This window comes from Mastigoproctus giganteus, chromosome 1 (genome assembly GCF_048544385.1).
Source record: "Mastigoproctus giganteus isolate SK-2022 chromosome 1, ASM4854438v1, whole genome shotgun sequence".
NCBI lineage: Eukaryota > Metazoa > Arthropoda > Arachnida > Uropygi > Thelyphonidae > Mastigoproctus > Mastigoproctus giganteus.
The window spans coordinates 101,913,489-101,933,901 of record NC_143575.1 but is presented as its reverse complement, the minus strand read 5'-3'; the positions used below and the strand labels follow the sequence as shown (position 1 = coordinate 101,933,901).

General features: G+C 41.9%; 1 protein-coding gene across 2 annotated transcripts in view; it reads right to left on the bottom strand.

The window, feature by feature from the left end:
* LOC150091062 (dual oxidase maturation factor 2-like) overlaps positions 1 to 20,413 on the bottom strand; it is a 228,812-nt gene that overhangs the window by 133,410 nt on the left and 74,989 nt on the right. For both annotated transcript variants that reach the window (XM_090381525.1, XM_090381516.1), the window contains exon 4: positions 1,052 to 1,186. In XM_090381525.1, the coding sequence (XP_090237651.1) occupies positions 1,052 to 1,186 (135 nt within the window). The remainder of the gene's footprint in view (positions 1 to 1,051; positions 1,187 to 20,413) is intronic.

Genomic DNA, 20,413 nt, shown 5'->3' with positions numbered 1-20,413 from the left:
GTACGTACTGTATTACGGGGAAAAGGTGGCCCCACATGGTATTAGGTAAGTAATACAAAGCCAACTGACTGTTAGTGTCCTCGCCATTAATAATACCATTATGTTTTTATTTAGGCGACCCTATTCATGGCAGTTACATCGCAGCTGCTAGCTTGATGTACATCAGCTGCCTTAGTTTTTGATAATTTATTTTTTTCTTTTATTAATGCTTTGAATTTAGATATCTCTCTCTCTGTAATATCCCTTGATATAAATGATATAATTTTTATTACCCTTACTGGAGGCTAATCCAATAATATATTATTTAATTGAATGTATTAGGAAAACCCGTACAGTTCAGTACTTTTGTAAGCAAGTTGTTTTCGTTTTGTTTACTTCCGGAAGGACAGATTATGTACATCGTTGGCTGTAAGCGATATTGTGTAGTTTTAAGATTAAAAAAAAAAATCTTCTGTGTTTCGTTTTTAAATAATCATCTTACATTAAATCTTCAATCTTGGTGTTTAAAATATTTTGTTCAGGTATTAATATCAGTGTATACGAATTTATTAATAATTCGAATTTATACTAAGAATATTATTTCTGTGTAAAATGTCATAGTGAGCATTCATTAAATGATGCCAGTGCACAGGGTGATTTTTAATTTGACAGATAACTTGCTATTTCAGTCTATGCGACAGCAGAATTTTTTAAATAATACCATATTTCTTTTAATTTCTATTAATTCATCGTGCTACGTGCATTGTGTAATTTCTTGCAATTTTTTACTTCCTCACCATGGGCCATAGGCAATATCTAACCAAACTGCTGAACGTTTTTATTTATTTATATATTTTTTCTCAGCTTACGCATTTACTGAATAGGAACATAGTTTTCATGCTGATTTTTGTTTATGGAATGAGAGTTAAATTTGGAAATGAGGCACATAGAGTCTATGATCTTTAAGATTTAATTATATTGCTTACAGAAATAGTTAATAGATGTTTTCAACAATTTGCAGTTTCACTTTACAAAATTAAAATACTCTTTATGAATTGATAAGATAACGTACCTTGTAATGTTATATTCACGCTATTTAACCCGATCCTTACTCCTACGTGGGCTGAGATTTTCTCCTTGGAGAATGCCCTATATGGACTAGATATTGTAGTCTGGGCCACATGCCAGTCTGTTCCATGGTTAGAAACTAGAAGAAAATTAACGTAATAATACAATAATAATATTTGTCTATAATTTCTGTTCACTTTTAAAAGGTGGTGTAAAAAAATATATTTTAAAATCTAATATAACATTCGAAAACTAGAATACTTAATATCACACTCTTCTAGTATTCTACTTTGAAGAATACTTAATATCACACTCTTCTAGTATTCTACTTTGAGAATACTTAATATAGCACTCTGAGAATTAGGAAATTACGAGGATGAAAAGGAAAGTAATTCCTCTTTGTTCGCTATTCTCCGCTAGGTGGCTCAGAATTCTAGTTGAATGTGAACAGCAGCGCTTTAATATAGTTGTTCGTTTATAGGTTACACTGCACTGTTTTAATGGATGCATCTTTGAACACGCGGTTAAAACAACGTGCAGTCATTTCTAGACCGAATTTTTGGAAAAAAGGTCACAATCAATTCACGTCTGTACATTTTACATAAACTCAAAAAAGGCCTCGACTTATTACAGCAGTGCTAATTCAGCACGACAAAGTATGATCTACAACTGCAAAACAATTATTTGTGATCGCAAGCGACTTTTTTTTGTTGACGAGGCTTACAGATCCTATGCCCACCGGGCTAGCTGGGTGGGTAAAGTGCCTGCCTGGCCACCCTAAGGGTCGCGAGTTCGAATCCCGCCTCGGGCTTGGATATTACGGTGGTGCCGTACTCTCCGGTTGGACCTCACTGCACGATACACGAAGGAATCAGGTTCCTCCGTGTTAATGCTCACATCATACAATATAAAAAAAAAACAAAAAAAAAAAAAACAGAACCTATCTACGGCAACAGATATGCTCAGATGAAAAAGTTAAAGCAGCCGTGAAGAGATTCTTTCAGCTGAGAGAATTTTGCTTAACGGCAGACAAAAGTTGTTAAACGCAGTGCGAAATGTAACTGATTAGGCAAAACGTATGCAGAAAAATGATTTATCAGATTAAAGACAGTGTTTTTTGTTGTTGTTTTTTTAATCTACAGGTACGTCTTATTCTTTGTGATTTATCTCTGTTCCTTTACAAGTTATGCCGTAACAGCATTACATTTCAGTCCACCTTCCTATCTATCTATTTTTTTTTCTACAAGTATTTCCATCAGAACAAGATTTTTTTTTTCAAATAACAGACATACACCCACTACACTGCTCGACAAAGTTAAAAGAACAAGTATAAAATGTGGTGTAACTCGTGCAGCTTTCGATGAAGTATGACAAACTTTAATAGTGGTGTGTGCCATAGAATAACAATGAAATGAGGAGACAGCGGTAACTTCGGTCATATACAGGGTGATTCACTACCAGTGCGACAAACTTGCAGGAGGTGTAGGGGGCACAAAGACGAATCGGAATCACATAGCATTGCAGGGTCCGAAATGCCTTCGTCATGCGGTAGAGGACGTTGAACGGGATGTCGCGTGAACAGCGATCCCGCTGGAAGTCAGCATTTGAGAACCGGTTCCCGAGGCAGTAGGATGGACGAGTATTCGAACGTTGAACTGGCCGACATGTACCACGCGTATGGAGCTGCGGACTGTAACGGGCGCCGCTCTGCGCTTGTACCAGGAACGTTTCCCGCACAGGCGTGCTCCTCATCGTACGATTTTAATCATACGATGAGGAGGTTACGTGAGACTGGTTGTTTCACGAGAGGTACCATGAATCGAGAGCGAACGACGAGGACGCCAGACAATGAGGAGAATGTCCTACGTCTTGCCGAAGGCAATCCGAGTACGAGTACTCGAGCGATAGGCCAACGATTGGGTATTTCCCAATCCACTGTATGGAGGATACTGTCAACAAACCAAATGAGTTCATACCATCTGCAACGCGTCCAATCATTGGAGCCTGCGGATTATCCACTCCGGAGGACTTTTGCTACTTGGTTTCTTCCACAGAAACGGTTCGCAAATGCTGACTTCCAGCGGGATCGCTGTTCACGCGACCTCCCGTTCAACGTCCTCTACCGCATGACGAAGGCATTTCGGACCCTGCAATGCTGTGATTCCGATTCGTCTTTGTGCCCTCTACACCTCCTGCAAGTTTGTCGCACTGGTAGTGAATCACCCTGTATAACGGACATTTATAGGGGTTGGGGGTTGTATAAGAATTACTTAAAAAGGTCGCATTACAGAATTCGATACAAGATGCTCGAAAATATGGTCGCATGACATCAGTGCAGCATATGATGCCCTCCAACGGCTACTCAGACCTGATAGCGGTGAACCATGCTCGATATACGGGTGTCTTACATACGATTCTGTAAAAAAAAAGTCCTATTCTTGCACCAGCACAGACGTTAGCTCACTAAATAACCGAGGAGTCGGTTGTTGGGTGCAATTCGTTGCCCGAATGTGTCCCAAACATGTTTGGTCGGATTTAATTCTGCTGATTGTGTGGCCACGGCAGTCATTCGAGGTTGTCAGTTTCAAGATATTCCTCCACCACTTGAACTCTATGTGCAGTGGCGTTGTTGTGCATGGAAAGAAAATCTAGGCCAACCGCACCCCTAAAAAGTCTCACATAGGGTTCGGAGAATCTATTATAGTACCTCTGCGCAGTTATGGTACCCCTATCAAAAACATGAAGCGGGATGCGGCTGTTGATCATTATTCTGCCCCATACGAGAACACCACCTCTACCGTAGGTGTCCCTTTCTGTGATGTTGGAGCGATGGTACCGCATTCCTCGTTGTCTCCAGATGAAATAGTGTCTAGAATCTGTTTGTAGGCTAAAACGGACTCGTCGGACAACAGAACTGTATCCCATTTGGCGAGCTCCAAGTCACATGATCATGGCACCAGTTTCGACAATCTCTGTGATGGTTTGAGGGTAGTGGGATTTTGTACTTTGTTGCAGCCTCCAGGGTTTCCCCTATATGACGGGGGTTAATGGGATACAAACCACTGGCTTGCTTGCGTAGAGTCCACTTGAATTGAGCCTTATTAACACAGTTCGGTTGGAAATGTTTTCGCTGGTGGCCGCAGCAACCTCAAGAGACAGTTGATGATAGGACATTATAGGTTCCCTCTTGTAATTAGAGCCAGATAGTGGTCTGTTCTGGTTGATATCGCCCTCTGCGACCTTGGCCAGTTCTCGTAATGGTTCATGTCTCCTGAAACTGTTTCCATAGTGCCGAGACAACATTGCATGACAAATTAAGCCAACGTGCAACCTCCGCATGGTGAGGTTCGTAAATTAAATGATCACCCATTGTAGTTATAGCATTTATATAGCAAAAGAAAGAGAGTTGATCAGGAACAGAACATAACAGAGACGTTTTAGTTTTTGCATCAGTTCTATTTTTATATTTATTTATTTGGTGGATTTTGTGTTTGAAATTGTGTTAATTTAAGTTTTAATTACCGTCGAGTATTTCTGAAAGTTTAAGAAGTGTTTTTATACATTTGTGGAAAATTTTGCGAGGAAATTCTAGTTTGATTTCCAGTAAATTCAATTTGAAAATATCAGTGTGTAATGGCTGCCAATGCGTTAGATTGATGGTTGTTAACGATCGTCAGTTTGTGTTTGTGTAATTTCAGTGTATTATTCTGGAATATTTTGATATTGGATTATCATTTAACAGGTAATTTATCGATTTGAATAAGTTTTGGGTGTTTTGTATTGATTCATTTATTTTTATTTTTTTATATTAGATTCGTTTATTATATTCTTGTGTTAAGGTTTTTAGTTTTAGTTCAGATTGATCTGCTGGATGGAGCCCTTATTTATTTATTAAACTAACCTACTGTACATAGTAAATAGTTTGAGTTTGTTGATTCTCTCCAACTCTTTTAATTGTAAATAATTATTATAAATTTATTTATATTTTACTAACATGGCTACGCGAATAAAAAGGAGTTTTAGTTTCAGTGGCTCTCTGCCAATATTTCTCAGAAAGTTAGTAGTTCTGATAATAATCCAGATGCTAACTTGAAAGCAACAGTGGCAGAATTATCTGAGAAAGAGGTAAAAATTATAGATAAAAATATTTCAACAGCTGCGGCAAAGATGACTTTGACTAAAGCCGTTACTCAAGGTACTTTGGATCAGCTTTCGCTAGCGTATAGATGGAGGGGGAAGACTGAAGACTAGGAGGAGAAAGGCAGAAGTATGGGGCGAATAGAGAAGGCGACCCCAGGTTTCATTGGGGCGGGCCCATGCCCCACCAGAGGGGAAAATTGGGGTGGCGAGGAGGGGAGGAGATGGGTAAAACCGCCTACCATGGAAATGTAATTCAAAGATGAAGGGGGCTTGGGTCCCCTCTTCAGGTCGCCATATGGCATTTGGCAGCTAAGCTGCACTTTTTTCGTCATTTCCAGTTAAATCATTTATGGCGCCAGTTCCGTCCTTGTATTTTCTTATTCCTGCTCCGGGTATTTTCTTTGGGGAGATTGGTTCCTTATTTGTCTCAGTTGGTAGCGAATCACTGTCAGCCAGGCGCTGCGTCCACCATCGTTATTTGGCTCGGTCAGGTTATCTAAATTTGTCTTCAGACAGTTGTACTATCAGTTACTTCACAAGTCGTCACATTAGTTCTCAGTGCTCGGATCTGCTCAGAGGATGGCGCCTTTTATCAGTTCAGATATGACCATATCTGGGACAGTGTCCCGTCCGTGATTTCCATGGGTCCTATTTTGTAATAATGAACTGTGGAATGTTTTCAGTCCTAGGTCACATAAGGGGTGTGTTCCCGTTCTGGGTTGTAGGCCTCATGTGCTTGGGTGGCACATAGGAGCAGGGTCTCATCTCGTTCATTGCATGCTCAGGAGAATTGATCATTGTAGTTGAGAGTCATACTCGATGTCTCTTGGGATGTCTTGTCCTTGTGTGGTTTTGCTTATGACATTCTCTTCAGTGGATCTTCTCGTCAGTTCCTGATCGCATTTCGAGTTATTCTTGCGAAGAGGTCCCGGGCAAATCTGGACAGCATTTGGTATTTATCCCTTGAATCCAAATAGGTGATGTTCTTGCCGTTGGGGTATGAATCTCAGTCTCGTTATGAAGATTCCCCGCAGGTCCTCGTATATGGGGCACTGGTGCATCAGATGCTCCCAGCTTTCTCTTTCTCCAAAAGGACAGTTTGGATCTTGGAGTTTACCCAGCGTGGGGAGTTTGTCATTAAAGGGCCCGTGGCTAGTCAGCATGAAGGTTGTGTAGAAGCCCGTGTGGGCCACGCAGGCGACTTCGGGTAGGTTTTTTCTACAAGGGGGATGAATTTTCTTGTTGCCTCGCCCTTGTGCGAGGTGGACCATCTGGTCTGCCACGTTTGTTTCAGTTGTACCTGCAATCGTGCTTTCTCTTGTTTTTCTCCGTTTGCCGGTTCTGTTGTATGCTCCAAGAAGGTAATAGTAATCCCATTCGTTATGTAGTATATCAGGCCACATCTGATGATTTCCAGGTCCAGTGGCAAGACGCCCGGCAGAACCTGGAGCGCATCTGTGCTGATTGTATTACAAGCACGCGTTATTTTCAACAATATTGACCGTTGTATTGAATTAAGGATCCTTTTTTTGGTTAGAATGTGGTTTTGTTAGAATTTGGCAGCTGCGTATGTGATTATGGGGATAAAAGTGGCTTTGTAGTAAAGGGCCAGTGTTCCTTTGTTTAGTCCCCAGTCTCGTCGCGTGATTCGGGCTACCATGGCAGCATAGTTTCTAATTTTCTTTCTGAGTTGTATGAGGTGCAGCTTGAACGTGAGCTTTGTGTCCAGGATTATGCTAAGGTATCTCATTCGGGTGGTGAACCTGATTGTGGCTCCGTTTATTTTTATCTTTGGGGGATCTCCTTGGATCAAGGGTTCCCCTGCTAAGTATAGATGTTGTTTTGGTGGGCGATATTACAAGGTAGTTCGCTTCTGCCCATTCCTGTGAGTGGTCTGCGCTGTAGCACAGTGGTATCGTCACCGTCCTCCCCTCCCCAAACCGGGTGGAAAAGGCCCGGGCTCGAATCCCGTTGATGACGCGAGGAACTTTAATGGAATTTTTTCACTCCATGGCTGAGTTTGTCGGTCTCAGGGGTAGATAGCAAGGTTTTTCCCCCCAAAACCGGGTTTTTTTTCCTCCAGAAAAACAGGCAAATCGACCAGAGAACACACGCAATTTACAGACATAATAAATGAACGGGTATATGTAAGAAATTACGGGTGGCCCTAATATAATAATTTGTATTCCTGTAGAGTGATGAGAGCTCTGTTTGCTACTATTTCCAACTGGGCTCTGGAGTTAGCCGCCACTGTCAATATGATGCACACTATGTCAATATGAGGTCGTCGGCGAATGCCTGTGACTTGACGTCTCCCAGGTCGATATGCAGGAACTCATCGAAGATGAAATTCCACATATTGTGCATAGTGTTGCGGGAAAGGCGCCTCCGGTGATTTTCCATATCTGCGCCATATGAACTCTGTGGAGATAAACAGTATCACTGTGAAAGCCAGAAAATTTTTTTGTGTTGTAAATAAAGTATTGTGCTAGGTTCTGTTTGGTGTCCTGGCTTTTGGCCGCAGGGCCCGTAGTGGGACTCCACGTTGCCCGCACACACCACTAGGAGGTAGCCAGGCTGCCCATAATTCTCTGGCTAGTCTCCTCCAGGTCGCCTGAGCTTCCTGGAAAGAGACCAAGTAAAAAAAAGATATAGCGTACAGGGAGTACAGGATATATCGGAGAGGGTAAAGGAAAGAAGGTATAGACAAAGCGACGGAGGATGTAAGGGAAGGCATCCTCCGCAGGTTGGGTGGGAATTCTCCCATCTAAGCGGAAATGGAAGAAGACGGCCCTCGAGAGGGTGAGAAGGCATTCACGTATCAAGAGAGATACGGGTGAAACAATTCAAGCGACCTGAGTGTCAAGTTTAGTAGCTAGAAGTGGTCACAATCTAGGTGAAGATGTTCAGCATATGAGGAAAGGGTGTTGATCAATATGCATCAGTTCCAGGACGTTGCATCAGAGATCTTCTTCTGGTGAAGAGATCATGGGCGAAGGCAGAGAAAGCGTGGTACTGGTCTTCCTCATTGATCAGAAAATGTTCATTTCCTCGACGCAAGGCATGTATTTTTGATATGAGCAACGTTCTCAAGTCCTCGTTGAGCGGGCAAACATAGAATAGGTGATCCCAGTCTTCGTTTTCAGCACAAAGACAGCGAGGGTCATCCACGATGTTCATAGAGGCAAGTTTGTGATTTATGGATCCATGGCCTGTAATCAGGAAAGTGGTTATAGAACCCTGGCTGTACCATGCTGGAACTTTAGGGTAGATCTGGGCTATTTCAGGTAAGAATTTTATAGTGATGGAACCTTTGGGGGTGGTATTCCATCTGTTTTGCCAGACGTTAAGAAGGTAGACTGCAAGGTGCTTTTTCCTCCTTTGATGGTGTTTGCTGGGTTTGTAGCGAAATTCAGGATGGTGGTAGGGAGTCCCTTTGCGAGCCGGTAGTGCACGCCTTTGCGAATTATCTGCAGGTCCAGAGGTAGAACTCCTGCCAAGATTTGGAGCGCTGGGTTGCTTACTGTGCAGCAGGCACGGGTGATAGTGAGAAGGATATTACGCTGGATGGAGGTGAGCTTTCTTTGGTTACGAACAAAGAGTGCACGATGATACCAGACACCTGCACAGTAGGTTATAGTGGGAATAAATACAGCTTTGTACAGCATTTGCAGTGAGCGGCGATTTAGGCCCAAGTCAGACCTGCTGATCCTCTCTACCAATTCGGTGTAGTTCCTGACTTTGCGATGAAGGTAGTCTATATGCGGGTAAAATGCGATGAAGGTAGAGTATATGCGGGTAGCTTGGGGTCGAGAATTATCCCAAGGTACTTCATCTGAATTACCAGTTTGATGGTTCTACCAGCAATTTTAATCTGTGGGGGCCTACTTATTTGAAGGGTTCTTCTGAGTAGAACTGAAGTAGTTTTCTCAGGGGATATATGGAGTTTATGGAGGCTGGCCCATTCTTGTAGCTTTGTATGGGCTCCGTTGGCTGTTATTTCCAGGGAAGCTCTGGAGTTTCCAGTGACTGTCAGTATCAAGTCGTCTGCGAAGGCTTGGGTGGAAACAACTCCCAGGTCTAGGTTCAAGAACTCGTCCATGACCACATTCCATAGGAAAGGGCCAAGGACAGAGCCCTGGGGGCATCCTCTCTAGACATTTCTGGAGACTTGTCGAGAGGCATTTCTGACTGTAACACTTCTGTTGTGAAGATAGTCCTGTATGCAGCTGTAAACATTTGCTGGAACGCTAGCTTCTCTGAGTCTTCCTAGTATACTTGGCCACCAGAGCAAGTCAAAGGCCCCGGCGAAATCCACTGATATTACTAAGAAGTATTTGGTGGCTGAATTTTTTACAGAATCCATGAGCTGTCGAAGTAAATCTTCTGCCGAACGGCCTGCCCGAAAGCCGAACTGGTTTGGGGGACTGTAGATTTGCATTTTTATAGTTTTTTTCCAATCTGGATAAGAGAAGACGTTCAAATATGTTGCTTAAAACGGGAAGGAGTTCTATGGGTCTGTATGACCTTGGCTGCTCTGGTGGTTTACTTGAGTTCTTCAAAATGAGGCGCAGATTGGCCTCTTTCCAGTCATCCGGGAAGAGTCCAACTTCCAGACAATTGTTGTACAGAGTGAGAAGTAGATTTGATTGCGTCTCTGCAAGCTTCTTAATTACTTCTGCTTAAAGAAGTAATTAAGCCTGGGCTTTTTTTGTTTTTTGTTTTTCCAATGGCAAGCTTTAATTCATCTAAGTTGAAAGGCTGTTCTATAGAAGTGGTGCTGTAGGATGCATTTTCAGTACAGATTTCTTGTTGCTGGCTGGATTGAGGATCTGTGTTTAGCAGGAACAGGGTATCCAAGAATCCAAGATGTTGTTTACTGACCCTTCCCATGGGTTGTGGTGCCCTGCGGGGTGACTGTAGAGGAGATGACCTCACCCCTGGGGAGCTTGTTCGTAACAATGCGATACACAACTCCCCAGGGGGTGCTGTTTCTAGTTATGGAGACCAGGTGCTCCCAACACTTGTTTCTTCTTGGCTCTAATTAAACTAGTGTAGTCATTTCTTAGCCTACAATAGTTATTGCGTAGGGCATCAACTTCATGATGGGGAAAGGTACGGCGAGCACATTGAAATGCTTTCCGTGCTGTATGAACCTGATGGCGGAGATGATCCAGTTGGTTGCACCACCATGGGACAGCACTCGGGAAAGTGTGTTTCTTCTTGATTGTTTTGTCACAGACATTGGTTATGATTGATGTTATTTTCCTCTGATGCTGGTTGTGGTTGAGGTTGGTTAGATTGGTATTTCCAGGAATTTGAAGGGAAGCTTGGACCTATTCCAAGGGAAGCTACTTGGGAAGCTTAAATTAAAGAGGTTCCAGTCTGTTTTGTTAATTGCATAACGGATGATACTGTTTCTAGACGGAGGTGCTGGTTCAATTGAGTGTTGAAGGTTAAAAGTAATCACCCTATGGTCGGAAGTTGTACAAGCCTCGCGGACTTTCCAGTCAGTGATCTTAGTGGCAATGGATCTTGTGGCTGCTGAGATGTCCATTGTGCACTCCCATAGGATATTACTGAAGGTGACATTCCACAACAGTGGGCCCAAAACTGACCCCTGCGGGCATCCTCTGTGTACTTCTCTGACTAATCTTTGGTAAGGGGTTATGACTTCTATCTTTCACTGTGAGAGGTAGGAGCTGATGGCATGAAAGAGATTTATTGGAGTTTGCGTCTGTCGGAGTCTGCCAAGGACGCTCGGCCACCAGAGGGAGTCGAACGCCCCGGCAAAGTCCACCGAAATGGCAAGGAAGTAATTGCTTTGGCATTCTTCCACTGCAATGAGGAGATTTCTCACGGCATCTGTTGTGGAGGATCCAGGCTTGAAGCCATATTAGTTTGGTGCATTTATATCCTCTACTGTATAGTGTTGCTATAGTCGCTTGTGTAGGAATATTTCATAGAGTTTACTTGCCACGGTCAGGAGCGCTATTGGCCTGTTTGATTCCGGTTTCTCAGGATTCTTGCTGGGATTTTTGAGGATTCATTTTAGACTAGCTGTCCTCCACTGTTTTGAGAAGTATCCCGCTTTCAGACAGGAGTTATATAGTTTCAGGAGTAGGTTGGTTGACGATCTCATGTTCCATTTGGTCTGTGCCAGGGCACTTTCTATTTCTAATCCTTGTTGCCGCCTGCTGTAACTCTTCCAAGGTGAAGCGGGGTTCTGTGCTTCTGGATCAAACCTCTGGCTTGTAGCCGTGAAGGGTATTGTGTACGGCATGTGCGTTTTGTATGCAATAACGAGTTCTTCTTCTTCTTCTTATAATTCTGGTGGCAGAGTTCTCGCTTTGTTTAGTTCTCGGCGCCACTTGCTCCCTGTAGATAGCATCCAGTCGTCGCGGGTAGCATAATGGTATCGTCACTGTCCTCCCCACATCGGGTGGAAAAGGCCCGGGTTCGAATCCCGTCGATGACGCGAGGAACTTTAGTGGGCTTTTTTCACTCCGTGGCTGAGTTAGTCGGTCTCAGGCGTAGATAGCAATGTTTTTTTCCTCAGAAACTGGGGTTTTTTTCATCCAGCAAAACATGCAAATCGACCAGAGAACACACGCGATTTACAGACACGAATACGGGTTAATGTAATCATTTATGGGTAACCATATATAATATTTTTTTTTTTTTTTTTTTTTTTGTAGTAGTATCCAGGATGTTGTTTATCGATTGTTCCCATGTAGTGGTTAGCTGGCCTTGGGGAGATCTTGTTGTTGTGAGTACTTCGCCTCTAAGGAGTTTGTTTGTTGTGGCCTTGTACACCACTCCCCATGGGGAAATGGGGATAAAGGCTCGTTCCCTGAACATGATGTATGAATGCGATTTTGTCCCCATAATTACTTATATGCCGGGATTTGTGTAAGAGACTCTCGAATGTGGTCATTAGTAAACATCTTTTGTCGGCCCAGAGATTCGCTCTTCTGGGCATAACCAGGGCTTGCCGCACTACGTCTACAGATGTACTTCATGTTTTAGAAGGGAAAATGCCTGCTAATTTAATGGTTGCTCGTGCTGGGCTATTTTCTGAGGAGAGGCATCGCCACTGACATTTTGGGCATTCGGTCGTGCCCGGTGGGTGGGGAGGGTGTTTGGAGGCAGCAGTTGGCAATGGAGAGGATAAGAATCAATGATGAGCTGATAAATATATGGCAATCGAGATGGCATAGTTCTGAGAAAGGCAGTGAGACGTATAGATTCTTGCCCTCCGTCTCCGCTGTAAACTTTTAGGCGAAGCCGTGGCTGCAGTTTACTCTTAATGCCTGTTTCTTGCTCACTGGGCATGGCTTAATGTCCAGGCTCAGTCAGTTTGGTTTGGTTCCATCTGGTCTCCCGTTTCCATTTCCCATGTCATGCTTAACTGTATTAAATACGTTAATTTGAGAGCTGAGCTGGAGAGAAGGACGCTTTTGCTTAATGAAGATAATTTTAATTTCTTGTTTCATTCAGGAGAGAATTTTATTTTATTCTGTAAATATGTAGATAAAGTTTTTAAACGTAGGAGAAATATAATTCGTGAAAGGCTAGCGGCGGAAGGCATGACTCCTAGTGGCTAGAGTTGGCAACCGGAGGCACAGGAAACTTGTTTCCTTCGTTGAAGGGCTAAATGCATGTCAACATTTTTTAAATTTTATATTTTATGGTTATTGATTTTATAAGATCTTATAAAGTTATGTTTAAGATAAGATGTCAAAGTTTTAGATTTTTTTTTTTAAATGAGGTCTGTATATTGATGTTATATAGTTGAATATATAAATCAATGCAAAATTCCAATTTAATCGTTAGAGATACTTTTAGTATACATGTGCTTATATTAGGCCTGACGTAGCCCAGTGGTCAGGAGCGAGAGTGCATGGCACGCGTTCCTTGAGTAGACCAGGATTCAGGCCCGTGACTACTAAATACGATAAATATTTGTATTGACGATTTATTGTAAACTTTACTGACTTGGTTGTCGCGCCGGAGTATAAACAGGAAATTTATTATTATTATTATTATTATTATTATTATTACCTTGGTGACAGGTTGAAGTGTCCATTTTCAATATGATGATGATGCTAATCATGGTTTGACCATTTATAAAAAGTAAAATAATAAACAAACATAAACAACCTCCGCCTGCGACTGCCCGTCTTCAACGGCCGTCTTCCAACGGCCCGCCATCTCAATTAATGATCTAAACGGCGATGACTTGCCATCCTCAGTACTAAGCCAACTAATTCTTAAGAAAATGCACTATGCGTTGACACCACACCAGAACTCTTACATCTGATGAAATCAGTGCTTTGAGATCCGTCACTCCAGACAATGCTTTTCTAATTGTCTAATGGTCAGCTGCTTCCAGCATGACACATTGCACTATGGCTGTATATTACGGTTCGTGGTGAAAGCGTTTTGGCTGGCAGCTTGTCAGTGCAACCCTGTTGATGCAACGTTCTGTGTACAGTACCTGCACCGTACGTTCTGTGTACAGTACCTGCACCGTACGTTCTGTGTACAGTACCTGCACCGTACGTTCTGTGTACAGTACCTGCACCGTACGTTCTGTGTACAGTACCTGCACCGTACGTTCTGTGTACAGTACCTGCACCGTACGTTCTGAACTTGGGTGACCCGTTCGCCGCACATTTTTCGACATCCTGATAAATTCATCTGTTGTCTCTACCGTTCTCCCAACTCCAGTAATAATTTGGAGCTATTTGACTTCCTCTCTTTGTAACTTGACTTTCTCCAGCCCAACTTTCCTAACAGTGAGGTAATTTCCTTGGTGATTTTAATGTTCACAACTCCAGCTGGCTTCCGTTTTATAGTCACACTGACCCAGCTGGTCGAGATGCTGAGGCTTTTGGAATTACTAATGACCTTGCACAGATTGTTCATTTACCTATAAGAATACCATACAATCCTAACCATACAGCCAACACGCTTGATCTTTTTTTCACAAACAACCCTTTTAAGTACACGGTCGAAGTGAGTGGTCCTTTCGGCACCTGAGTTCGCGACTTGGCGATTGTCTCTTCTCCAATGGAGCCTTTATCTCATGGCTATTCCAAACCTCGTGTTGTTTGGCATTAAAGGAATGCAAAATGGGATGACCTACGAGATTTCTTTTCCTTGATTGATTGGATTACTGTTTCAAAACTTCTGATGTCAATGTTTGATCAGATCGTGTCAGTGAAATTATTCTTGTAGGAATGGAATCCTTTATTCTACACTCCACCTTAAAATCTCGTCCTTTATCTAAACCTTGGTTTTCCAATAAATGTGCTAAGGTTGTACAAGAGAAGAACGTTGCATATCGTAATTGGCTTGTTTCCAATTCTTCAGTTTCATTTTACAATTGTTGCTCGCAACAATTGTAAAGCAGTTATTAATCAGTCCAAAATAGATTTTGAACAGGCTAAGAGTAGAAAACTTGCTTCTTGCCCTAATGGTAGCCGAGTATTCTGGTCTCTTGCCAAAGCTATTGGCCGCAACTTTTGCCCATCTTTTCTCCCACCTCTGTCAAAACCAGATGGTTCTGTTGTTACTTCAGCCAAGAATAAACCTGACCTGTTAGCATCCAATTTTTCTTCCAACTCATGATCTTGGGAAAACACCTCCCACCATTCCCAACACACTCCATTCAATGCCTTGCGCCTCCGTAGCCAGGTGGGCAGGAGCAGTAGTGCGTAGCACACGCTTCTTGATTAGACCGGGGTTCGAGCCCGTGACCACCAAATACGGAGGATGCGGAAAAGTCAGGCAATGACCACCGCATATCCCTGGAGCAATATGGCCTTAGTTGCTAATGCTCCTAAAAACCAAATAACAAAACATTCAATGGCTCCTGTGGTCTTCCGTCAAAAGGATGTCAGAATGATTTTTGACGCTAAGAAAGCTCGAGGTCCTGATGATATTTCTCCACTTGTTACAAAACGTGTGCTCCTGAACTCACTCCTGTTCTTTGCCACCTTTTTTCACTTTCTTATTTCAAAGATGTTTTTCCTTCTGCTTGTAAATTTGCTCATATCCAGCCAGTTCCTAAAAAGGGTGACAAATCCCTCCCATCCAGTTATCGTCCCATTGCAATTACTTCTACTCTTTCTAAAGTAATGGAGAAATCGATTAACCGCCAACTGTTAAACTACCTAGACACCTTCCGTCTGAACAATGATCGCCAGTATGGATTCCGTCAGTGTCGATCCACTGGTGATATTCTAGCTTATGTTACCCATTTATGGACAAATTCATTGATCGACAAATTCTGATTTTTCGATCAATGAATTATTTATTAAACTAGAACCTCAGCTCCCCGCGAACTACCTGAGAATCGACCCGCGATCCGAACCAATTCAGGAATTTAACCTGGGCTATTTGGTAAATGTGCTGCACAACTGTCAGCGATGGTAGAGCGGAAAATATAGTCCGATTGAGGTCACTCGCTAGGCTCGCTCTCCCGTAGCATTAGTATGAAGTGGAAAGCTCAGAGAGTCATATTTAGCCGCTTACTGTTTTTCTTCTTACTAGAATTCAAAGTCGAAATCATTGAGCACCAATTTCATATAAAATGTTATATATTTCAGAATGTTTTCAATACGACCAAAAGTATTCTAATCACAAAAAGCAAGATTAGATTAGAAAAAAGTGCTGCCTTTACAAATTATCTGTAATTTGAGATATTGAAAATAGCATTCAAATGTCTGCAGTTTATATTGCAGTAGCTAAAAACGTTTTAGTGTACGTAATGTTTATTAACTTTACAAATACAATGAATTTTCATCATCTTATTTAATGTCTGAATAATTCTGAAAAAAGAACTGAAAACTTCTTAAAGTAATGATTTTTTAAATCTATATTTAATAAGAATCTGTTTCTTATATGGAAGAACCTATTTCTTATGGTGCAAGACAAGAAACCAGACTCTCCATGACCGACTGCAGACCTGAAAATCAGATCGTTTTACGACCAAACATTGTGAAAGAGTTGGCCATACATGGCATTTTTCCCTTCCTTCTGCAAGTTTCACTTCTTAACCTCTTGTAACCTAGCGACTAGGTGTGATGACATTACGTGTTGATCACATTATCGACACCGCGGTGATAGGAAAACTACGAAGTGTGACATTTGCCCTCATTACCAGCTTGGGCGGCAAAGGTGACGGCAATCTCTTCCCCTTAATTTGTAAAGTCATTCAGTGAAGCGGTTCACCCGGCATTTATTACGTATGGATACATAGAAATACGCACGTGGTTACTTTCACTCTTAACTGTGCAGCTAAAGTTTGAAGCGAAACTACCCTTGTACACTGAATTCTATAAAAGGTTCCCCCACTTGCATAACACAGTTTATAGTCACCTCAGAAAGAGGCATGACTTGCAACATGGTGAATTATGAATTCTTGTATGTCGGTGATACATTCATGCAAGGCAACACTTTCACATTTTCTAGAAAGAAAACCATTCACCTCAGCTTGAATAACGTTTCAAAAATATCTTGTTCTTCCTTTAAAAATGTGCCAGGTAAGAGCAGTAATCGCTTGTGCAACTATCTCTCAAATATGTGAAAACTGATAGTCATACTAATATTAATGTAGTGGAATATTGTAATAGTATAGCCGACAGTGTTAGGATGAACCATAACATGAACTCAAGATGTGGCTTCAAGAGCTGTTCCGAGAATTGGCCGAGCCAGCAAAACGTTTCCGTATGGCAGATCTGTGGGATTTGTCATTTTCAAAATTTATTCAGAACTGGTGCACATTCATAAATTCTGAAAAATTTGAATTTCCTATTTTTTTTCGATTCACCTACGCTGAACTGTATACCACTGAAACTTCCAGAGTTAAAATTACAAAAATAATAAATAAATAAAATAAAATAATACCAGTAGTCAGGTATAGTCCAAGGTTAAAAACTCTTTCGCACTGAATTTCTTGAATTTTTATTCAGGTGAGTCTTTGTACTATTTTCTACTTCATCACATAGAAAATATGGATCTCATGATGCAAATATGCTAAAAAATCACGAAACTAAACATACTAGTTTAATTGGTGGAAAGGTCAAGTATATAGATTTAAAGTACAGTACATTGTAGAAAAAAGAACAAATTAAAAGAATTTTAATTAAAACCAAAAATACGGTGAGGGCTTTTTGGCGTTTGTTCAAAACAAAATCAAACAGATAATCGCTCGAATTTAGAGTTAGCTGCTTTATACATCGAATAAGGGACAGCAATGTAACGACGAATGGATGTTCTATCCGACAGATAGGACGAGTAGGATTCTCTGAGCGTAGAAACGTATGACGATGGTTTAACCATCTCAAGGACAGTACTGTACATTGATTGATATTTATTACTTAAAGCTGTCCCAGCCAACCAATGGCAACCCCGCTGTCAGTTATACAGTATAGTTTAATGCTAGAGCTTCAGGTTACGTAGAGAGCTGACTAGCATACAAGTTAGTGCAATTGCATCATTTCTGTACATAGCCAACTACTTAAGTAGTTATAAATTGGCATCATTAAGTATATCTCATATTATTATTATTATTATTATTATTTATTCAAGTAAAGGAAAAGGAAAGGTTACATCTACCTCTAACAGCAAACATTTGCTAGGAGGGTAAACATAACTATAACAGATTAACAATATATACATTAATATAAAGGATACAGATCAAGTTTATTACAGCAGGTTCAGGACAATGTTCAGGATAAATATTCTAAATAATTCAGCATCCCTCGAAGCACGGTGCGGGAGAGCAGGTAAATTGTAGACGGCTGTCCGGAACAGGAGGGGAGTGCAGTTTGTCCTCAAACACAGAAGCCTACGGAGAGCGGAGGAGACTTGAAACATCTAAAATTGCAGTATTGCGTAGGTATCCGCAAAGACTTTGGATCTGTAGGTCTTGTCCATGCAAATCGCCTCGGGGTTAATATTTAGGTCGTTCAGGAGACCAATCGTGTTTGCTGGAAACATATGACTGAGCGAGCTCATTTGTTTGAGGGCAGGTCTGATCTTAGATGTTTGGTGATTAGCTGCTCTTCTGTTATCTTTGGGTAAAATGATGAGCCTATTAATGATGGGAGCATCTAGTCTACTGCCGACCGGGCTAGCCGAGTGGGTAAAGTACCTGCCCGGCAACCCATAAGGTCGCGGGTTCGATTCCGCCTCGGGCTTGGATCAAAGTACTCCAAAAACCTTGGGAGGTGCAATATGGCCACAGAAGCCGATGCGCCAACAACTACCAAATCAAAAAAAAAAAAAAAAAATCAATCTAGTCTACTCGAAATAAGCTTGGAGAGAGTCATTAAATTGCAAGTTGTGATTATTTGTTTCCAAGGGGTCATTCCATGCAGTGAGTGCAGTATAGCCCTAGAGATAGTAAGGGGATGTCCTGAAGAGCTATTGAAATATCACAGCAGCCAATACTCAAGCCCCAAGAACTGCTGCAGGTAGGTTGGAGGAGCGGAGGACCAGATTTCTGACGCTTAGAGAGCCACGAATACAGCACAAGTTTGGATAAATCTAAATATTAGCTTCTTATTGCCTTAACCAACCAGTTCCTGACGAACAGAACAAATGACTGCATAGAATTTGTTTCTTGCTTCCTTGAAGTGCTCCAGAAAAGACAGATACCAAACCGAGTTCCCTGTGAGAGTTGACAAACTTGATTTGATGTCCGTTTATAGAGACGTGCATTGTGAATTGTGAATACCTTCACAACGAGTTGCCATGAAATTTCACTTCCTCGAATAAGTAACGCTTCACCATAGGAGAAGACTATTATTACTTATTCTCAGCGGATACTATCACCCATACGGCAAGTTAATGCAATTGCATCACAATATGAGATATACTTACTGATGCCGATTTATAACTACTTAAGTAGTTGGCTACGTACAGAAATAATGCAATTGCACTAACTTGTATGCTAGTCAACTGCCTACGTAACTTGAGGCTCTAGCCCTAAACTATACTGTAATTTAAATTACTCCACACCGTCGGGCATCTCTCATATTGTGGAATTATACTTCGCAACTGGGTTGTCATCATTGCAACACCAGGGTACCTGCCCAACCCACCGAAGAGAAGCCAACAAGCTTGGAAACGGTGTCATCTGGTGGGCCCAATGGCAACTGAGTTTCCTCGAATAGGTAACAACAATCTTCTCGACTGGGGAAGCGTTGCCTATTCGAGGAATATATGAGCTTTGTGTGTGAGTCGAAGGAGCTGGGTTTCCTCGAATAGATAACAACAGTCTTCTCTACTGGAGAGGCGTTGCCTATTCGAGGAATATATGAGCTTTGAGTGTGAGTTGAAGGAGCAACTGTCCCTTTCTTCCTTCTACGGCATTTCCTTCCTCTACCTCTCCTATCACCTTCCTACATCTTTATCTCTTTTGTAAGTCTAATAGGGATAACCGAGAACTTTATCCCATACCATATTTCAAAACGGTGCCGTCTGGGGGAGGGGGGACCTGATGGCCACGGAGTTTCCGAGAATAGGTAACAACAATCTTCTCTACTGGGAAAGCGTTGCCCATTCGAAGAATTTATGATTTTTTGAGTAGTGTGTGTTGAAGGAGTAACTGTCCCTTTTTTCCTTCGACGGCATTTCTTCCTCTTCCTCTCCTACTATCACCATCTTTTTTGCTGTCTTAAGTCTAATAGGGATAGTATGAGGACAACAGTGATCTTTATCCCATACCATATTTCAAACTATACCCTATGGGTTTGGTATTCGCTGAGAATAAGTAACAATAGCCTTCTCCTATGGTGAAGTGTTACTTATTCGAGGCAGTGCAATATCATGGCAACTCGTTGTGAAGATATTCGTTTGTTATTTGGTTTTTAGGAGCATTTGCAATTAAGGCCATATTGCTCCGGGGATATGCAGTGGTCATTCCCTGAACTTTCCGCATCCTCCATATTTGGCGGTCACGGGCTCGAACCCCGGTCTAATCAAGAAGCGTGTGCTACGAATTGCTGCTCCTGTCCACCTGGCTACGGAGGCGCCGTGAAGGTATTCACAATATGATATATATTTAATGATGCCAATTTATAACTACTTAAGTAGTTGGCTACGTGCTTAAATGATGCAATTGCACTAACTTGTATGCTAGCCATCTCAAGGACTTAAATAGACAAGAAATAAATACATGTTCTGTTTATAATCCGGGACGGCCGCAAAG